This window comes from Equus asinus, chromosome 15 (assembly GCF_041296235.1).
Source record: "Equus asinus isolate D_3611 breed Donkey chromosome 15, EquAss-T2T_v2, whole genome shotgun sequence".
In the NCBI taxonomy this organism is placed as follows: domain Eukaryota; kingdom Metazoa; phylum Chordata; class Mammalia; order Perissodactyla; family Equidae; genus Equus; species Equus asinus.
Window position 1 is genome coordinate 46558414 of NC_091804.1, and position 19270 is coordinate 46577683.

Consider the following 19270-nt stretch of genomic DNA (forward strand, 5'->3'; position numbering starts at 1 on the left):
GTTCGGGCTCAGTTCTTGTGTGCAGTCATATTTTATTCATTGCTTGGGCAATTCGAAATTGCCATCGCCCCCGTCTGTCCCCACCATTGATTCTAAGATGACATAAGAACTGGTGATAAATCTAAACTGTTTTACCTCTTAAATGCCACATCATAGATCACAGTTGCCAAAGAGAAAATAACGAACCATCTATTGAAGGAAATGGAGGCTATCGTCATGGCAGGGGAGCAGTCCTGTGCGGGTGTTTAAGGCATCCCACTGTAGACTCTTCTCTCGGGAATATTCTTTCAGCCGGTACCACATCGGTCTGCATGTTGAGGCGCCCCTTCTAGGTGCTCACTGCCATTACCAGATGACAGATACCAGTTTGATTTGAATATCAACCCCCAGTTCCTTCAAACCATGGCAGTAACAACCCAGTGCCTGTAACAATAGATCGGATCCCCTCTGGTTATAGTTCGTGATATTTCTTAAAACACTGCTCTTCCGGGGACATCTGCCTTAAACGATGGGGTCCCCAAATGTGCAGGACTTCTCAATGTCGAGGTTGTAATAGTTACCCTTCCCGTCTTTATAGGTGCTGGTCACTATCCTCATCCAGCCTCGCTCGCCCTGTGGGTGAGAAGTGGGATCGTACATTAGCTCAGCAACCCACAGACTCCTAATTCTCCCTCCGCTTTCAGGGTAGAGAATGGGCCTCCTCTCTACCTCATCACTCGGCCTCAGGCTGGGGGACGCAGCACCCAAACCACCCACTCCGCTGCCCCTTCCCTTTCCTGGGACCCACATTCAGAAATAACCTTTTGTGAAATTTTTAACTTAGTTAATATTTAATGGGTTTGTGGCCCCGTACACCAGAAGCTAATTAATGTCACAAAAATGTTGACTCTTTAGACCAGATGATTTGACTTCCTACTAATATCTCCATTTGTAGTCATTTAAGAAAAATTGACATTTCATCACTTTGACATTAATCACTTTCCCCCATTTCATATTAATGAATTTCTGTGTCTTAGACTGTTAATGGTTAATACTAAGTCTTAGAAATTAAAATTCTTGAATTTATCTCCCCTGGATTTCTGGCCCAACTCAAAAATATGTTTGAAAAAAATTACACAGTATTACTTAGGAGCTCTGAAACTGACAGGAAGAAGAGTGTTGTAAAGGAATGAGCTAGCTAAACGGAAACCTCTAAAGCAGTGCTTCTCAGCCAGGGGGATTTCTCCCCAGGAGACATTTGGCAGTGTCTGGAGACACTGGTGGTGGTCACAAGCGGGGGACAGGGAGAAGGAGCTATCAGCATCTAGTGGGTGGGGGCCAGGGATGCTGGTAAACACACCATGATGCACAGGACAGCGACAGCCCCCACACAACACAGAAGTACCTGACCCCACGTGTCACTGTGCTTGCTCCTGAGTTGGAGCAAGAGGCCCCTCTGCTCAGGGCCACAGTTCTTAGCTACAAAGCCAACAGAGCCATCACAGTTAGAATCTGGAAACATCTTACCCACGGTTCACCCCATGAATTCCGGACAATCCAGTACTCGATCCCATTACTGACACCCCACCCGGCCACAGAGACGATATGGTTTATGAAGGCCGTGTCGTGATATTCGGCGTAGATGCCTCCGGTGTAGTTAGCCATCTTTTCTGTGGCCATTATACCGCAGCTAAGAGCAAGCGATTAAAGAATTAGCATTTTAAAAAGAAAGAATTTACCATCTTCAGAAGTGGTCGTGTAAATCCAGCTCAGATAGAGGATTCTGCCTAAACTTGTGCTGTTCCTCCCTTGGTGTCCACCCTCCTGAAGCAGCACCAGCATCCCCACAGCGCTCGCTGCAGCCCTGGGGCCTTTGCATGAACGGTGCACTTCACTCACAGTAACCCTATGAGGGGCACGTTAGTTGAGCTTTACTTCTGAGAAAACGCACGTGGCCGCTGTGTCCCCAGCCTAGTGAGTAAAGTTGGCCAGGACACGTGAAAACGGCCTCAGGTCCCATCCGCCTGCAGCGCGCCTGCCCCGGGCTGGCAGCAGTCTCCTCTCACCTGATGGGGCCATTTTTGTAGATTTCTGCCATCATCTTCTCCCTTCCGGAGAGGGAGCCGTAGTCGCTCACTTTCCAGATGGTGTAGTTTTGGATGGGATGGCACTCCTTGAATTCAGTGCATGTTCCACATTGGTTAAACTTGTCACACTCTGAGGGACAGCATGGAAAGTTAGCGTGAGACCGTCTCACCACTAACCCGCCCAAACCCACTCTCCGCTGTTCCTCTTTAGCTGGTAACGGAATCCTCTCGCCATCAGGTGCTGTTTAATTATGCTCTTCTTTCTGCTGCGAAGGATTTATGACAAGCCCTTCCCCCCCCACCTCGGTGGAGAAGAAAGGCAAACGCTAATTAACGCATAGTAGGCACTCAGAAGACAGCTTTTTTGGTTTTCCTTTAAAAGCCCGGAGAAAGGCCTTTTCACAATACTCTACAGCTGAAGATAGAGTGTAATTAAATTATTAGCTCTTAATCAGATGATTCTATTGCTGGCTAGTGAATAAGCCAATACATTTGGAAAAAAGTAAGCATTTTCTGATTATTTTGGTTTGAGGAGGTATCAAGAATTAGGCAAAAGACAAACTGCAGTACTTAGCTCTGTAAGACTCCACTCCATCCCCTTCGCTCCTCCCAGGCCCTGACATCCTCACTTTGTGACCCCCATCCTGCCTTGACCCTCGGCCTGCCTGTTCAGCGCTTGCAGGCTACCTTTTGCTGTTAACAGTTTCCTATCTGTCCAGACTCCTCTCCCAGGACAGGAAACTCCTTAAAGATTAAATTGTTGGCTTAATGTGTCCCTTGGACACCAAACGCCCAGTGCCCAGCACAACAAGAAAGTGGGGGATCTGTGGCCACATTTGCTAATACAAAGACAAGACTATTTGTTGCAAACAATCAGGTTCCTGATGAACTCCACCTGCCCTGTCATGCTAGGTGGGTTGGAGGGGCCCGGCCTAGGCTGGACCAGACCAGTTCAGGGTGAGGCAGGCTGCGGCCCCAGGGGCCACCTGATTCTGTTCTCCTTCTCAGTGGGCCTTTTCTTCCCTTTCATCCGTCCTTCTCACTTCTCTGACCCCTGCTGTGTTTACCACTTCAACAAGACTCACCCACCCCAGCTGGGAGAATTCTTTCTGGCTGGGCAATATGGCCCAGGAGGCAAAGTGAGGGCATCCCACGGACACGAGACAGTGCTAGAGTATGCAGCGCCACTTCAGAGGGCACGGGGGCTGGAGCAACCCTGTCATAGACGGAGAGAGCAGGGCGGAAGAGCACCCCAGGCTCCCCCGTCCTGCCGCCCTCCTCTCTCACAGCCTTTTGCGTTTGTTCCAGCTCTCTGCTCTGGCTACGAGGGAGCTCTGACGGGCAGGTGACTTAGACTGCTAATTATGGGTTTGAGGTTTGGACTTTTTCTTTCCTTCGGTTTCCAAGGGGAGCAGACTGGAAGGAATGTGCCAACGCCAGGAATTCCAGGCCAGCTTAGGCCAGCTGCTCCATGCAGCACCCCTCAGCTCCAAATCCACCTGAATGTGCACGGACCAGGTCCAGGGTCGTGGGGCGGGAACTGGGCTGATGCTTTTTCCAGGTGGGCCCCCTTGTTTCCAGTTCAGGGCAGTAGCCTGCCTGCTCTCCCCACCTGACTCTTGGAAAACTTTCTCTTCCCTCAACAAGGGCGGCATGCACCTCGTCCACGAAGCCACCAAAATGCCAACACGCCACAACCCAAAGCCCACAGCCAGGCCTGGCCACAGGAGACTGAGACACCCTCCCCAGGTCTCTTCTGTTGCTTCTCAACAAGGACTACAGGCTCCAGCTTCCAGCTCCCCCAGACTCACCAGGTTCAAGGTGGCAGGACACTCCCATCTCTGTCCCACCTTCCCCTAGCACCCTGGCCACAGAGCCTGTGAAGCCTGGGTTGGCTTAGGCTCCACGCAGCACTTTCCCTGGGAAGCAGGCGGTGGGGGCAGCAGAACCTACCCTGGTCCTTGGCCTGGTAGTTGTTGCAGGTCTCGTCAGGGATGCCATGCTCATGGGCGTACTCCCACACCTGCAGGTCATTGCCCCCCTCGCAGGAGCCCGCCTGGCCGCAGTCGATGACTTGTTGCACAGACAGCAGGGTGGAGGGCCACGCCCCCTTCCTTTTGATGTTGATCCGATCTGCAAGGCAGCACCCACACCTAGTCAGCACCCACCCTGCCCTACCTGCTGCTCCAGCTGCTGCGCATCCCTCTCTGGAGAGCCCTCTCCCACAGACCTTTTCAAAAAGTCTCAGCTCTGCAGAGAGGCCTCCGCTGGCCCTTCCCAGGCACGGATGTGTCTGCCCACTCACTGTAAGTGCCATGCGGGCAGGGCAAGGTCGGTGCTGCCTAGCTGTAGATGCCCCGTGAGTGTCTGCTGAAGGGGTGAAAGGATGAAAACTCTACCCCCTGTGCCAGGTGGGCTGGCACCAAAGACAGAGCCAGGAACACAAGACACAGTCCCTACGCTCCTGGGGCCCCTCCGGAGACGGCCAGCGAGAAGCAGCTCCCTCGTCTTTCCACCACCCAGTCTACCAATTTTCTGCATCCACAAGCCCATTTCCTGTGACAGCAGGTGGCGTGTCCCGACCCAAGGCTGAGATGGACCCCGCGTCCCTCTCTCCCACCACATCAGCACCTGTACAAGCACTTGGGCCAGCACCACCTCCACTTACTGCCACGGTTCTCCGCCTCCTAGCTCAGCAGCCAGGACAGCTGTCTCCACTCCACTCCCTCTTCTCTCTTCAGCCCCAGCCAAGCACGTTTTCCACCCTTTCCCTCTGCTCAAGTCGCTCTGATCCAGGCCCATGGTCTCCACGCTGCCGCTTCTAATGGCTACTTCCCCTCCTCATCCGATCCCCTCTTCAGCAGCAGTCAGCAGCCTGGCCACTCCATCCTTCTATGTGCACCTCCTGCCCTGAGCTTCCAGTACACAACTGTCCTTGGACACCCTGTGCCTCACCGGAGCCCACTCCCTCCCTCTATGTAAGGGCGGCCACAGCCCGGCTCTGGTCTCTCCCTCCACTCCTGACTCATGGATCCACGCCCTACCTGAGCCACCCAAAGAAGGTCTAACCCACTTCTTAGCATGGCCCCACACAACTCTCCATTCCCCTCCCCCCTGCTCTTCGTCTTCCCCACACATCCACCGGTACACATTCACACCCACTGTGCGCCAGGCCCTGTTCTCCATGCTGGGAATACAGCAGCAAGCAAAGCAGACAGAAGCCTCGAGCCACACCCAGCTCACGGAGTGGGGGAGACAGGACAAGAAACAACGGTGAATGTGGAAGCATGAAGAACGCAGTGCTGTGAGGAACATAAAAGGGGAGAGAACTCTGGGGGGCATCCTTTACAGAGGGTGGCTGGGGACCTCTCGGGTGGCATCCATGGGAGGGAGGGAGCGTATTTGGGAGATCAGGTACTTGGCGTGAGAAGATACATCCTGGGCTTCAGCCCTTAGCGTCCAAACTGGGTCCCAACACAGAGCAGGGAGCCAGCTGACATAGGCTCTTGTAGGTCAAGAAGGATTCGTCTCTGTCTGCGTGAGATCTTTAGAGGGTTTCAAGCAGAAGAGAAACATGATCAGACCTGGGTGTGAACAGGCTCGTTCTAGCTGTTTGGGACCTGACGGCAGGGAGGCAAGGGAGGCAGCAGGAGAGCAGTCCTGGCTCGGGCGGCAAGGCCCGGTGCACCGGGTGCAGGCCGGCGGCTCAGGCTGGGGTGCCGCGGGGGATGTGGCAAGAAGCAGAGGAGTTGGGAATATATTTTGAAAGTAGAAGTGACAAATCTATGAGGGTGTAAGACAGAGGAACCAGCTGTGGCTCTAGGCTTCTGCCTGAGGAACAGGAAGGATGAGCTGCCGTTTGGTGAACCAGGGAGAAGAATCGGGTTTTCGGGGTGAGGATGGCAGTGGAAAAGACAAGCTGTTCAGATCTGAACATGTGAGGTGTGGGGTGTCAGGTGTTCAAGCAGAGGGAGAGAGGGCAGCTGGGTGTCAATGTCGAGTTCAGGTGAAGGGTCTGGATGAAGCAAAGGACGCAGTCCTGGAAAACCGGATGTTCGGAAGTTGGGAGGGCGAGGAGGCCGGTGGGAGGCGGGGTGCAGGGAAGGCCAGGGAGGCAGAAGGAGTTCCGGGCATGTGGTGGAAGGTGAGGAAATGTTTGGAGAGCTGAGCAGGCGCTACGAAGGAAGGTGAGGCCTGGGAGCTGACACTGGACCTGCCCCCGTGGCGGCCGGTGACCTTTGCAAGGACAGAGCCGGTGGAGTGATTCAAGGACAGAGGAGAGGAGCCCCGAAGTGGGATGCCAGCTGGAGGGGTGGGGTGGAGGCCCCTACGCATTTGTTCACAGTGAACCAGGGGCTCGGATGGGAAGGAAGGCCAACTGTGGTCTGCTGGGCCTATGCCCCTGGAAGTCCCCTTCTGGAGGCTTCTATTTTCTCAGGGAAACAGGAAGAAGGGCTCTGTTGCTGGGGAAGGTGTCAGATGGTTAAGGAGACAGAGGGAGAAGCAGTGGTGAGCTCTGGAGACAGAGTCCACTACAGAAAGGTAGCAGGGCTGACCCTCTCAGTCAAGACCTGTCTGAAAAGGGATTGCGTCAAGGGCCACCTCCAGCCACCCACTCCCCTCCCCGCCCTGCAGTCTCCCGTGACTCCCTCTCTGACATCCCTCCAGGCTTCAGCCAGGCCCCTCCCCTCCCCAGGACCTAGTCAGCTCCCCCCCCTCCCGCACCCATAGAGCCCCACCACTTTCAGTTCCTCAAAGCCAGCTCCATTCCTGCCCCAGCCTTTGCCCTGAACCTCAGCTTCAAGGCCTGGCCACACCCTGCCTGCCTGCTTGGCCCAAGGTCTTCCAGTGGCTCCGGCGGTTAAGCCTCTGGCTCCACATTCCCCTTGTCCATCTCCACTCCAGTCAGGGGGCCTTCTCAGCCACCCCTGAGGGCTCCAGTACCTGGAAGCGGGGCCTCAGCCTACCTGCCCCTACCTCTTCCTTCCTGAAGAGTCAGAAGTATGCTCCAGCCCCCAAAGAGAGACAGGGCAGGACCCTCAGGGAGACCCCGCCAGATGGCCCAGCTACAGCTGGCTAGCTCTGGGGTTCAGACCCCACTGCTCATCCTAAAGGCAACCTAGCAGAGGTCCTGGACCAAAGCCCAGGCTTCTGGGCTCCCCTCCGGGCTGTGAGACCATGGCCAAGTCTCCGACCTCCCTGCCAGGAGCCTCTGTTTCTTCATCTGCAAATTAGGAGCAACCGCAGGGCAGCTGGGAGGCTTAAATGAGAAGACGCACAGACAAGGGCGATGATGCCACCGAGCCTGGGCAAGCAGCAGTAGCCACACTGCTGTTAATCTGTTTAACACAATGCTGTACCTGCGGCAGGCCTGCCCAGTGAGATACCCAAGTCAGGCAGGAGGCAACGCACCCCAGCCCTCCCAGGGCCAAACTCCCAGTCAGAGAGCCCTTCTCCCATGGAATTCCAGTGCGACTTCAGGCTCCTGGAACCCTGGCTGCCGCTGGAGAGCCCCTCCCACATGCTACCAGGCGGGCCTGCGGCTAAAAGAAGGCCCAAGGCTGGTTTGAAGTCTCTCCTCCTCCCTCCTCTCCCAAGGGAGGGTCCACAGCCCTTTCAAGTGGTACAGTCCTCAGCTTCCCTGCTTCCTCACAAGCCTTCCTGCCCTGTGGCCAGCCGGCGAAGGAAGAGATGAGAAAACTGGCCAGCCTCGCTCAATACTCCAAGCCCAGGACAGGCATCTCCTCAAATATTAACCGCTGCTGAGAAGCAGCTTCCCAGGTGTCCCCAAACACCGGGAGGGGGTTCAGTGAGTTTAAATTTCTGGTTCCATCCCAAATGGCCGGGATCATAAGCTCTGGGAGAGAGAGGGCACCTGGGAGCTCCTTGTCACTGGGCGTCAGTCCTAGTCCTGCCTGCCACCCACAGGCCCACCCTGCACAGTGGAGACACCAACTAGCCTGTGTCACTTCGGCCTTTCCTCGATGGTGAGGGGCAGCAGAGGGCACAGGTCAGCTCCCCTGGGCCTGAGAGGCTCAGATACCCCCCATCCCAGGCTGAGAGTCGTGGCACCCTGACAAGGAGGCAGCCTGGATAGGCCTTCCTGTCCTGGTCAAGAGGGCCGTGGGGCCTCCACCTACCCGCCATGGCGCTGGTGCTGCCGTGGGCCCAGCAGGAGCCGCAGTACTGGGGGATGTGTTGGTTCCTGGTGACACTGACATAGTTGATGCCATCCACATTGCGCCAGTCCCACTCCTTGGGCAGATCCAATGGGGAGAGGTACTCATGAGGCCGAGGGTATGTCCTGGGAAGAGACCACCAACCCCAGGATCATCACTGGGGCCCTCTCCCCTCCCCAAAATGAGAGGGAACAAGAGTGAGCACCTCCATCACCAGGTGAGCGCATCTCACACTGGGAGACCCCCGCTCTCACAGAATGTGGAGGCAGGGCACCCCCAAATGCAGCAACCAGACTGCTCCCCAAGCAATGCGGCCAAACGCCAGGGAGGTGGGGCTAGCCTGCCCTCTGCGCAGGTGGGGCTTGTCCAACCCCAAACACCAGGGCTCCCCTGGATGGGAAAGAGCACGAGCGACTCCCAAAACAAAGGAGGATCCCACCCTCCAAGGTCAGGAGGGCAGAGGCCTTGGTTCCTGGCACCCCAAGGAGGCGGCAGGAGTCCCCAAAAGGCGGGAGTGCGCCCCAAGCCCCGGGAGATGGGCCAACCCCGAAGCCGGCCCGACCTGCGCCCCAGCTTGAACAGCTGGTCCTCCCGCAGGGGCCGATAGCAGCTCTGGCCTGAGCGGAAGTAGAGGCTGGCCCGCGCCGTGCCCGCCAGCAGCACGAGCAGCAGCAGCCGCGCCGGCCCGGACGACGCCATGGCTCCCGCGCCGGGTCCTGATCCGGGTCCTGATTCGGATCTCCTGGGCGCCTCCGCTCCGGCCCGCGCCCTGCAGGCCCTCGTGCTCTGGCCCGGGCCCCGCCCGGCCCTTAAGGTGGCGGCGCGGGTGCCCGGACACACCCCCGGGGCGGGGCCGCCCGTCCTGCCCCGGGTGACCTCGGCCCCTCCCTGGCTGGCTGCCGCAGGGCCAGCCCCGAGCGGGCCGCTGGCCAGGGGCCCCGCCCCCGCCCCTGGTGGGGGTCGCCCGAACTCGGGTCTCGCATCAGGCCTTGGAGCCAGACCCCAGACCAGATCCCACCACTAGCCGCTAGCCACGTGGCTTGGTGGCTTGACTGAGTACATCATTATCAGACCTTCAGGGCTCCTGGGGCAGGGGGTGGGGGCTGCAGGGTCTGAATGGCCCTGCCAGCCATAGATTCCTGGGACCTGGAGAGGTGCCACTTGTCCCCACATCCCACTTGGGCCCAGGACTCCCTAGGAATGGGCAGGGATCTCCCCAAGTCCTGAGCTGTCCTGCCAGAATTGTGCCCTGGCCTGGCTTTCCGAACCCCATTTCCCAAAGGCCCAGGCCCTTTCTGGAGAGATGAATGTCCCTCACAGAGAACACAGGCGAGGTCCCCCCACACAATGCCCCTAAAGGAAAATTGCACTTGGCACATAAATCATTACTTCTATGTTCCAACTCCAGAGATGCTTGAAAAGTTTCCTGCTAACAAAACTCTTCACAGGCAAATGGGGAACTGAAAGCAGAAGTGGGACCCCTACGCCTTGATTTCTTAATGTACCATGAGTTTCTCCCTCCCTCCTGCTCCTCGTGAGTGGTAGTCATCCAAGCAGGTCACAAAATGGCCTTCCTCTTCTTGTAAGAAAAGGGTCAAGGCATTTTGTTCTAGGGCTCCCATAGGCCTTTGCTGTAGAGTCCTCAGATGAACTCAGTGGGTGCTCACCATGTTCCGGCCACCCCTCCCTCTGCCCGCACCAGGCCGGCAACCAGAAATCAAAATGGCGGCCCCTTTGATGCGGGTCCCGTGAGCTGAAGAGTCGAAAGAAAGATTTCTTGGACTCTCAAGGTCTGGCAGTGGTGCTCTTTTATTTAGAGAATAGTACGGAATAGTATGGGGACAGGACCCATGGGAAGTAAAGAGCTGCTGCAAGGGGACAGGACCCACGGGCAGTCAGAGCTCCTGCTGCTGCCCTGAGTTGAGGGTTAGAGCTAAATTTATAAGGCACGGGTACGTGACTTATTTTTACTGGAAAAGAGAAAAGATGATGTAAAAAGTCATTAAATGATTTCAGTGCAGATGGGGTCTGGTTATTGTGTGGTCATATAACTTTAGATACGAATCTGGCCATACAGATCGGCATGTAGGCGAGGATGCCCTGGGCTTCTGTCCCTGGGGCAGCCTCAATCCACACCATAAAAATCCACCGTGTCATATAGTTTGGCATGTAGGCCAGGTCACCTTGGGCTTCTCTACCTGGGGTGGCTTTAATCCACATCATAAACCCCCCCAAACCCATTTGGACCCGAAATCTTTTGGGGATATGGACGGTGGTCAGTCTTCTGTAACTACTTCCAGCTGTACAAGGTCGTAGAGCTGTCCCTAAATGGGGCCATAGGTATAGGCAGGAAGTTCAGTGGACTGGAAGGCTGCACCAGTGGAGTCCAAGGCTGACAAGGTCCACGGATCCTCTGGAGACGAGAGAATCATTTGACGAGAGATGGTCAAGGAGGTGAAACTTTGTTGACATGTGGAAGACAAACAATGAAATAGACAACAAGTTATAATAAGAAATACTAGCAATATGATTAACCCAATGAATAAGGTTTGGATAGTAGTCCAGAAACCTGGTCCTGACCAGGAGTTCAACCAATCATTTAGCGATAAGGTAGGGTCAGACATGGATTTAATTTGGTGGCTCATATCAGATAGGAAGCCGGAGATATTTTGATGGTAGTCAGGAATATAAACACAACATTCAGTTTTTATAATGGCACAAGTGCCCCCCGTGCTGCTGTCAAGACATCCAGGGCCATTCGGTTTTGGAGGACTGCCTTACGCATTTGGGATACTTCTAAATTGAGCAGCGCAAGGCTATGTTGTGTATCATTTAATGCCTTCACAGTAAATTTGTTTAGGACTTCCATGTGCAAGATGACGCTTTCGATTCCTAATTGGGGAAGGAAAATTAAGGCAACGTGGTCATACCAGTGGAAGACAGAGCAGGTCCAGCGCTGTTGCAGGTTGGGTAGGTCAGCAGGAGGAGTAACTATAGCAAATGTAGTTCCACCTTGCATCCAGATGAAGCCTAGTGTGCATCGTCCAATCCATCCAGGTGGTAGCCAAGGCCATAAGTTGGAGCCACATAGCCACTGAGTGCCATTAGGGGCTAACCAACACGTGGTGGGCCATCTATCCCAGTCAGTCCCAAACCAATCAGTATTTTTTTAAGGTTATGATATGAGAACACATGTAATGGGGAATTTTCCCCACAGGTCGGGTGCTATTAGGCCATGTATCACAGGTGTGATTGGTTTGTTCCCAACATAGAGTGGCCTTTTGACTGAGTTGATCACTAGTAGGAGTGAGCCAAATATATTCGTCCCAAATTTGATATAGTCCATCCTGTGTGTACTGATAAGTTGGGGACTTTACCTTTGGAACTTGTTGTTTATGATCCACCTGTGACAAGGCAAATCTAGTTAGCATTTGGGCAGTAGTATTGAAGGAAAAGGTTTGATTGTGGCCAGGGAACTCCCAGGTATCAGAGACAGATGGCCACAAGGAGACGTTATGATTAGTAATAGATGAATCTTGTGGAGGAAAAGAGCTAGAATCTAAGATCCATGAATGTGTACTACAGCTTCTACTGAAACATAATTTTTTCTCTCTAAAATCACCCTCATTTTTACAAAAGATAGCCAAAGTAAGATTAACTGGTTTGCAAATAAAGAGTAGTTTCAATACAACTTGGTCCAATTATTTACATAAGTGCAGCAAGAATAGTAATTGATTATACAGGCTCTTTTAAATCTGCTTTGCTGGAATTTTTTAATGAGGAATCTCAGATTGAACTGTGAAGGCCTCTCGAGGCCAGAAAAGCCAAGCCAAGGACTTGCCGTCAGATTTTGCCTATAGTACCTACAGATTTGGGTGGATTTCTCTCTTCTCAAGGTCCCCCAAAATATTCTGCCAGATAAGCAAGCTTCCTTACTTACTGGGTAAGATTGCCAGAATCTCTGTAAGCAAGGTACCAGGCCCATATTTCCAAGTGGCTTTATTTCCGGAAAGTCCAATCTTTGTTCCTGAAAAGCTGTCTTGTCATATCCAAGCCTGTATGTTTCTCTCAAATATGACATTCCAGTCAAAGCCTTGATAATATAATCAATGTGTCCTGTTATAAGGAGACCAAATTCTTAGTGAACTTATGCAAATAACTATATTGCCATGAAATAACCATACTCACAAAGAGTTTCCAAATTCTGGAGGGATCAGGTAGGGATAAAAAGATAAATGTTTCAGTTTTGCTCATAAAGGTACATTTCACTAAATTGCTGTAAGTCATAGTTAGCATAAGAGAAAAGAGAAAAAGATTTCCTTAAATATGAGAAAACAAAACAAAACATCAAAACTCAGCAATATTTCAAACAGAAGTCATAAAAAATTATAATCATCCTCATCAGTTCACACAGTCCTGTATAATCAGTTCTTGAGCTTGATCTTCTGTTAGCAGATCTATGAGCTCCGTTTCTCTGTTAGAATTCTATAATTTCTTACCCAGTTCAGTTTTACAATCAGAAACTTTATCAGAAACCTATAGCTTAGAATCGAGTGTCAGAATCCTTTCCAGGAATTTCTCTGAAGATGAAACATATTTGCAAAAGCAAAAAGCATCAGAGTATAACAGCAACTATCTGCAAATGGACAAAAAAAACTAAAAACTAAAAAATGGAAAAAAAAACTAAAAGGGGCAATTGACAAAGAAACTTGGCTACTTCTGTGACATATGACACTTCTAGATAATAACTGGAGGTATGACTGATAACCAGGACAGATCAGAATTTTAGGAATGTTATATAATTTTAAGACACCTATATTAATAACATTTACCCACATAATATCAGCTAAGAAAGTTTATCATCGCTTATTTGACAATGCTTCCCATGTAGTTTAATAGACCAAATAAGCCTAATTAGTTTAGTATTTTCCTCCTTATAGGAAGAGAGAGCAAATTTCTTTGAGAAGTCTCAGGGGACCTCTGAAAATCCTCAGAGAAATTTTTCTTCCTTCTACCAGGTCAAAAGAAAGCCTTCATTCAGGATTTGAATATTTTTGAGGGAGAAGCTTGTCAAAAAATATCAAAAGTTTTTAAAATGCTTGTTCAAATAGGAAACAACACTCACTGTCAGACAATGCTCAGGTATCCATTCAAAGTGACAACAGAGACAGTCAAGAGCAAACAACACAGTCAAAAAATTTTAGAAGAGACCTCTTTCTTTCTGAATATAGGAAATTGTTTTAACAAAACACAGATTTTCTGTCTTTTAGGTAGAGTTAGAGCAGGCCAAAAGTTCAAGAAAATTATCCTTTGAGAGAAAACCAAATTTTAATTTCTGCACCAGCTTATTTTTAACATTAAAACTCATTTACTTAATTGGATTTACTTTAATCTTAGTCTACTTGATCAGGCATAAAACTCCTTTCTGAATTTCTCCTTCACAAACCTTTTACTTTCAGAATTTGTCCCATACTTGCTTTCTTCCTTTCTAGTACATTAGGACAAATTTATCTTTCTGAACCAAACAAACAAAAACCTTTCCATTCTTTGTACCCTCTTTACTGAAAACATACATTTTAACTTTCCTTGAATACAGAGCTGTTTTCCTTGTTAATTTCCAGTAGCTTTAATTATATATGTTAATTAGAACTTTTAACCATTAACAGACCCTAGTAAACACTAAAAGGTAAGCAATTACGAATTGTCTTTTATATCAACATTCTAAACACTTCATAATTTCTAGAAACACGCTGCTTTACAGTAAAACACCCGAAGACTTTTAGCCCCTCATAAGAAGCCAAAAGTAGATAGATACGTTTAGCAATAATGTTTGTGTTCTATCCAATCCAAAAATGACCCAGATACTCAGATTTTCATCATTTAACTTAACGTGGCAAAACTCAAGATTGCTATCAAAAAGAATTTGGATTAATTTCTACTACATTTAGAATTTATGTAAGCGCTTACTTTAAGCTGATTAAACCGAGCTCTTAATTTTGGCCATACCATCCGGAGGTAAAATATCACACATATAACATATGTAAGACACACGTACACAGAGACTGCACAGCTATTGTTTTTTTTACCAATATTTGTGGAGAAGACACTCAAGATGCTAGATTTTTTGCAAGGGCACGCTTATGGCCGTTTTTCCTCTCCCCTACTCTTTTTTTTTTTTTCCCTTCAGTCTTAGGAATTAGTGATGGGCTAGATAGTAGTTCCTGGAGAGGGGAGATGATAATCCTTTTTGAGATAAAGGCACTGGGTGGAATCTGAACTGCCTTCCAGTCTTGCAAGGATTTTTTAAGGACAGTTGCTCTTGATTTCCCAGAAACTGGACTGTAACTTGAATGACATTCTAGGTTGATCTACCTGTCCAACTGCATCACAAAGGCACAGAGAAACCTCTCAAGTTTTCTCCCGGCTGGAGTTTCTGGGGCATAACCCATGCAATTGAAAGTGTTTCTAATTAGTTAGAATGCACCCGAGCAGTGAGTCTCTGGGGATGCTTAGGGCGTTACCCATGGCAGTAAAGCCAGTGTCCGACTGACAGTGGACTGGAGAAGGGTGCAGTGCCCGACTGCGGCTGTCAACATAGTTATAAGATTTAATCAACGCCCACTTAGCCGGGGCACTTTGTCCCTGAACCAGCACAAGGGGAGCCAGGGAAGCAGGAGGCACAGGCCTGGGACTGGCTGGAGGCCGGGCTCCCAGCGCCAGGGTTGAGAGTTAAGTCCCTGGCAAAAGGTTTCCAAGTTTTTCGATTTTACAGAAGGTCCAGGTTCTGGTCTGGTCCAGCCTGAACTTAACCTTGACTTGGTGACAACAGAGGAGATGATGAACGAAACAGACAAAGAAAGGAAGAGATCAGACCTGACCCTCATGGCCTCTTCCAGAGGGTTATCAAGATAAGAGTCATACAACAGTTCCCATGCTGGGGCACACTACCCTAGCACGACAGTTCGCAGAATAAATCACAGGTCTCCTACCCTCATAGCCAACTCGGTAGGTGACTAAAATACTCAATGAGTCAACTGCCAAGAGAGGGCACCCCACTTGGGGTCGCCAGGATGATCAGGCCCGGAAACCCAAAATTGGGGCTCCCAGGGGTGGAGCCCTTGACTCTTTAAAGATTTCTTTGTTTCCCAGTTGCAAAGCTCAAAAGGAGATGAAAATGGCCATTGTTAACTCTAAGAGAGAGGAACGAAATGGGTCCATCATCTTGAAAATCCCCCCTGAACCTAGGGCAGCGTCCTGCCATTGTTCCTCCTGTGTGGTTCCTATAGCAAGGGGTGATGGGGGTGTCCTCCAGCATTACATCCCTTGTATACCTTCCCTGTTATGCCTGGCAGTAACAGGTGCCTGGTGAATGGTCCCCGAGAGAAAAGGAGAACTTTAAGAGAGATGAAAGAAAAAGGAGCCATTACCTTGAAAATCCCCCCATTGGGATTCCTGTAGCAAGGGATGATGGTGGCATCCCTTGAACATCTTCCCTATTCTGCCTGGCAGTAATAGGTGCCTGGTGAATGGTTCCCAAGGGAAAAGGATAGAGAAAAACAGTGAGGAATTTTCCACCAGTCTGGGGGACATTCTACTCAATTGCATCCTGGAGCCATTCTCCCAAGAAGGGGTTCCCATACTCCACCAAAGGTTAGAGTTTGGTACTTTCCTTGAACTGGAGTCCCGATTGGGACTTTCCTGCAGTTTGGAGAGTGGTCAGGAGCCAGAGGGAGGGATCCCAATCCAGCCTTAGGAAGTGAAACCTTCCACGGGAGTCTTGGAGATTGGTGACCGTCCTAATGACTTAAGTGGCCGCCCCGTGCCCATGTAAAATTTACATATTAGAGATAGAGTCAGGAAAGAATGGATTAATTCATTCTACATCACCCTGAGGCTTAAGGTACTGATTCTCTTCGAGCTGAATGCCATGATTTGCCCCATAGAGTAGCCATGGGCAGCAAACATGGATTCATACAGCTGTCCAAGAAAGTTCCCAATGGAGAAGTGAATTTAGATCCAGCCTCGAAAAAGAGAAAGGCACAAGGAAGAAAAGGGCACTTACCAGAACTCAAGCTCACAAGCCGATGAAGTAAGTTCCCTGTTCAGGCCATCAGAAATGACGTGGGGACGGCAAGCCGAAGAGTCGAAAGAAAGATTTCTTGGACTCTCAAGGTCTGGCAGTGGTGCTCTTTTATTTAGAGAATAGTACGGAATAGCATGGGGACAGGACCCATGGGCAGTAAAGAGCTGCTGCCGCTGCTGCATGGGGACAGGATCCATGGGCAGTCAGAGCTCCTGCTGCTGCATGGGGACAGGACCCATGGGCAGTCAGAGCTGCTGCCGCTGCTGCATGGGGACAGGACCCATGGGCAGTCAGAGCTCCTGCTGCTGCCCTGAGTTGAGGGTTAGAGCTAAATTTATAAGGCACAGGTACGTGACTTATTTTTACTGGAAAAGAGAAAAGATGATGTAAAAAGTCAATAAATGATTTCAGTGCAGATGGGGTCTGGTTATCGTGCGGTTGTATAACTTTAGATACGAATCTGGTCATATAGATCGGCATGTAGGCGAGGATGCCCTGGGCTTCTGTCCCTGGGGCAGCCTCAATCCACACCATAAAAATCCACCGTGTCATATAGTTTGGCATGTAGGCCAGGTCACCGTGGGCTTCTTTACCTGGGGCAGCCTTAATCCACATCACCTTGACTTCCAGCACTTTCCATGACCCCCATTGGAAGGGCTGAGGTGACCACAGAATCCTAGCAGGGCTGAGAAGTCTGTCTGGCAGTGCCTGTCAGAGCAGAGCAAGGTCTCAGAGGCGAAGGCCTGGTACTGCTTTATAAGCCCAGGAGTTTCGGTCTTGTTCTTAAAAAGCTATTGCTGGGGCTGGCCTAGTGGTGCAGAAGTTAAGCTCACACGTTCCGCTTCTCAGCAGCCCCAGGTTCACCGGTTTGGATCCTGGGTGTGGACATGGCGCCGCTTGGCAAAAGCCATGCTGAGGTAGGCGTCCCACATATAAAGTAGAGGAAGGTGGGCATGGATGTTAGCTCAGGGCCAGTCTTCCTCAGCAAAGAGAGGAGGATTGGCAGTAGTTAGCTCACGGCTAATTTTCCTCAAAAAAAAAAAAAAAGCCATCGCTGAGGTAAGGTGCAGACGCGGGCTCTGTCCACTGATGTGTCTTTTATCTTCTCGGGAAGTCGGCTGCTGGACACCCTCAGGGTCAATGCACTGTTAGGAGGCGGATGGGGGTGGGACGCAGCTGCCACCTGAGCCTGTGAGAAAACACTCAGGTTTGAGCTGTGGGGACTGGTTTGCCCCAACAGGGGTCCTGGGCCTGGCCTCAGAGCTTCACTCTGGGTGTAGACGGTGTGGCTTCGAAGGGAGTTGCCAGCCGAGACTTCCCCCTCCCCCGTCCACCCTCTCCTGCATGGCTAAGCTCTGTGTGAGGAGAAGGCCTGCAGGATTGTCCCTGTGATGGCCTCCAGGCAGCGTCTTCTGAAGAGGTGGGTTTTTGGTCTCCTCTAAGGAAAAGGCTAAAAGCTCATGTTGGTGAAGAATGACCAGAGTGGTCACAGTACTGCAGGGTGGCAAATCTTGTGGGGACCTCCGAGTACGCATAGACTGTCAGGGCCCAGAAGGTGCATAGTCCGACCCTACGTGTTACAACGTGGGAAACCTGAGGCTGGGAGGGGGCCCTGGCGCGAGGCCTTCCCTCTGATGGCTGGGCCCGGAGGTCCCGGCCTCATCCCCGATATGCGGTGAAAAGGCGCTGAACCCAAGCTTTTCTGTGCATGTAGCTTTGGGAGACCGGGATGCTCTGAAGACACCCTGGGATTCTCAGGGAAGCTTTGCCTTGTTTAGAGGGAGTTAGGACAGGCAGGGCCAGCTTCTCGGGCATGTGACCCCTGCAGTCACACGGGGCCTCAAGCTCAGAGGGCCCCGCGCCTTGTGTGATGCTGGGCTATGCAAGGGCCCACATTTTCATTTTACTCCAGGCCCTGCAAATTCTGGAGCGAGGCCTCCAGCAAGGGTCAGACAGACAGTGGGAAGTCAGGCACCATTCATCCCAGTGAAATGCATTAAAAGAGAGGGAAGGTGATATTTTCAGGCTGATAAGGAATAGGACATCCAGAGTTGACAAGCTGTGGCACAGCAGCGTTTCTCTGACATAGAAGCAACTTGGTCTGCAGGAAGAGGGGAGGCAGCCAGACATTTGAAACCACAACTTTCAAGGCAAGAAGAAGTGAGGTCTGGTGTGACTTGCTCTGCCTCTTCAGCCCCTGTGGGGGGTCAAACAGACCTGGGGCCCTCCCTTCACCTCTGAACTTGGCTGTGGTCAGTGGATATGTGTCTGCCCAGCTGACCGCTCTGAGAGGTGGGCTGGCCGCGTCACTTCAGGGTTCACTGTGACTGTGCATGGGGTCCATTTCAGCACAGGTTCCTACACATGTTCTGTTGAGGGGCCTGCCCTGGACCCAACCAAACCCAAATTTTGGTCCACAGCATGTGGTCAGAGCAGAGGTGGCATGCTCTGCTATTGGTGAAGGGTGGCTGGCCCCAGGAGCTGTCTGAAGGGAGCGTGGATAGACTTAAAAGGCCACCGGGACTAAGGAAGAGGGACGATGCACGGAAGAACCTGATGGACCGGCCGCCCCCCAGCCGCCTGCTTGTCTCTCGTTAAGCAGCAGACGCAGCTGGGCAGCAGCTTTGGGGCCTTCGCCAACCTGAAAGCTGTGTCCCTTTCTGATACCACCATGCGTGCCTGTGAGGGAATTTTGTGGATAATGACTCATCTCCTCCTCTGGCCTGGAATGGAGGAGGCTCAGGGCAAGGCCCTGCGACCAGCTTACCTCTGATGCCTTCCTCCCCTGAGCTTGGCTCTGGCAGCTGCCTCGTAAGCTGCTGCGAGCTCCGCCATCCAGTCTGGCGCGCATCCAGTGGGCCCTCGAGACTCGGAGTCTCCCCTGAAGCCACTGCAAAGTTCTCCACCTGGAAGCCACCCAAGTGCCCTGGGCTTTTCTTCCT

General features: G+C 51.5%; 1 protein-coding gene across 1 annotated transcript; it reads right to left on the minus strand.

The window, feature by feature from the left end:
* Positions 1 to 12: 12 nt before the first annotated feature.
* On the minus strand, positions 13 to 9129 carry CTSZ (cathepsin Z). The gene is made up of 6 exons (XM_014831679.3): positions 8808 to 9129; positions 8207 to 8370; positions 4020 to 4199; positions 2046 to 2196; positions 1507 to 1669; positions 13 to 612 (listed from the first exon to the last, which is right to left on the minus strand). The coding sequence occupies exons 1-6, from the start codon at positions 8942 to 8944 to the stop codon at positions 502 to 504; spliced, it is 906 nt and encodes a 301-aa protein (XP_014687165.1). The 5' UTR covers positions 8945 to 9129; the 3' UTR covers positions 13 to 501.
* Positions 9130 to 19270: the final 10141 nt, after the last annotated feature.

Excerpts from the sequence above, each read along its gene's own strand:
- CTSZ (XM_014831679.3), bottom strand. The coding sequence starts at position 8,944 with ATGGCGTCGTCCGGGCCGGCGCGGCTGCTGCTGCTCGTGCTGCTGGCG. Across the intron at positions 8,371-8,807 it reads CTGTTCAAGCTGGGGCGCAG|GACATACCCTCGGCCTCATG; the intron begins GTCGGGCCGGCT and ends GTCTCTTCCCAG. Across the intron at positions 4,200-8,206 it reads CAGCACCAGCGCCATGGCGG|ATCGGATCAACATCAAAAGG; the intron begins GTAGGTGGAGGC and ends GCTGCCTTGCAG.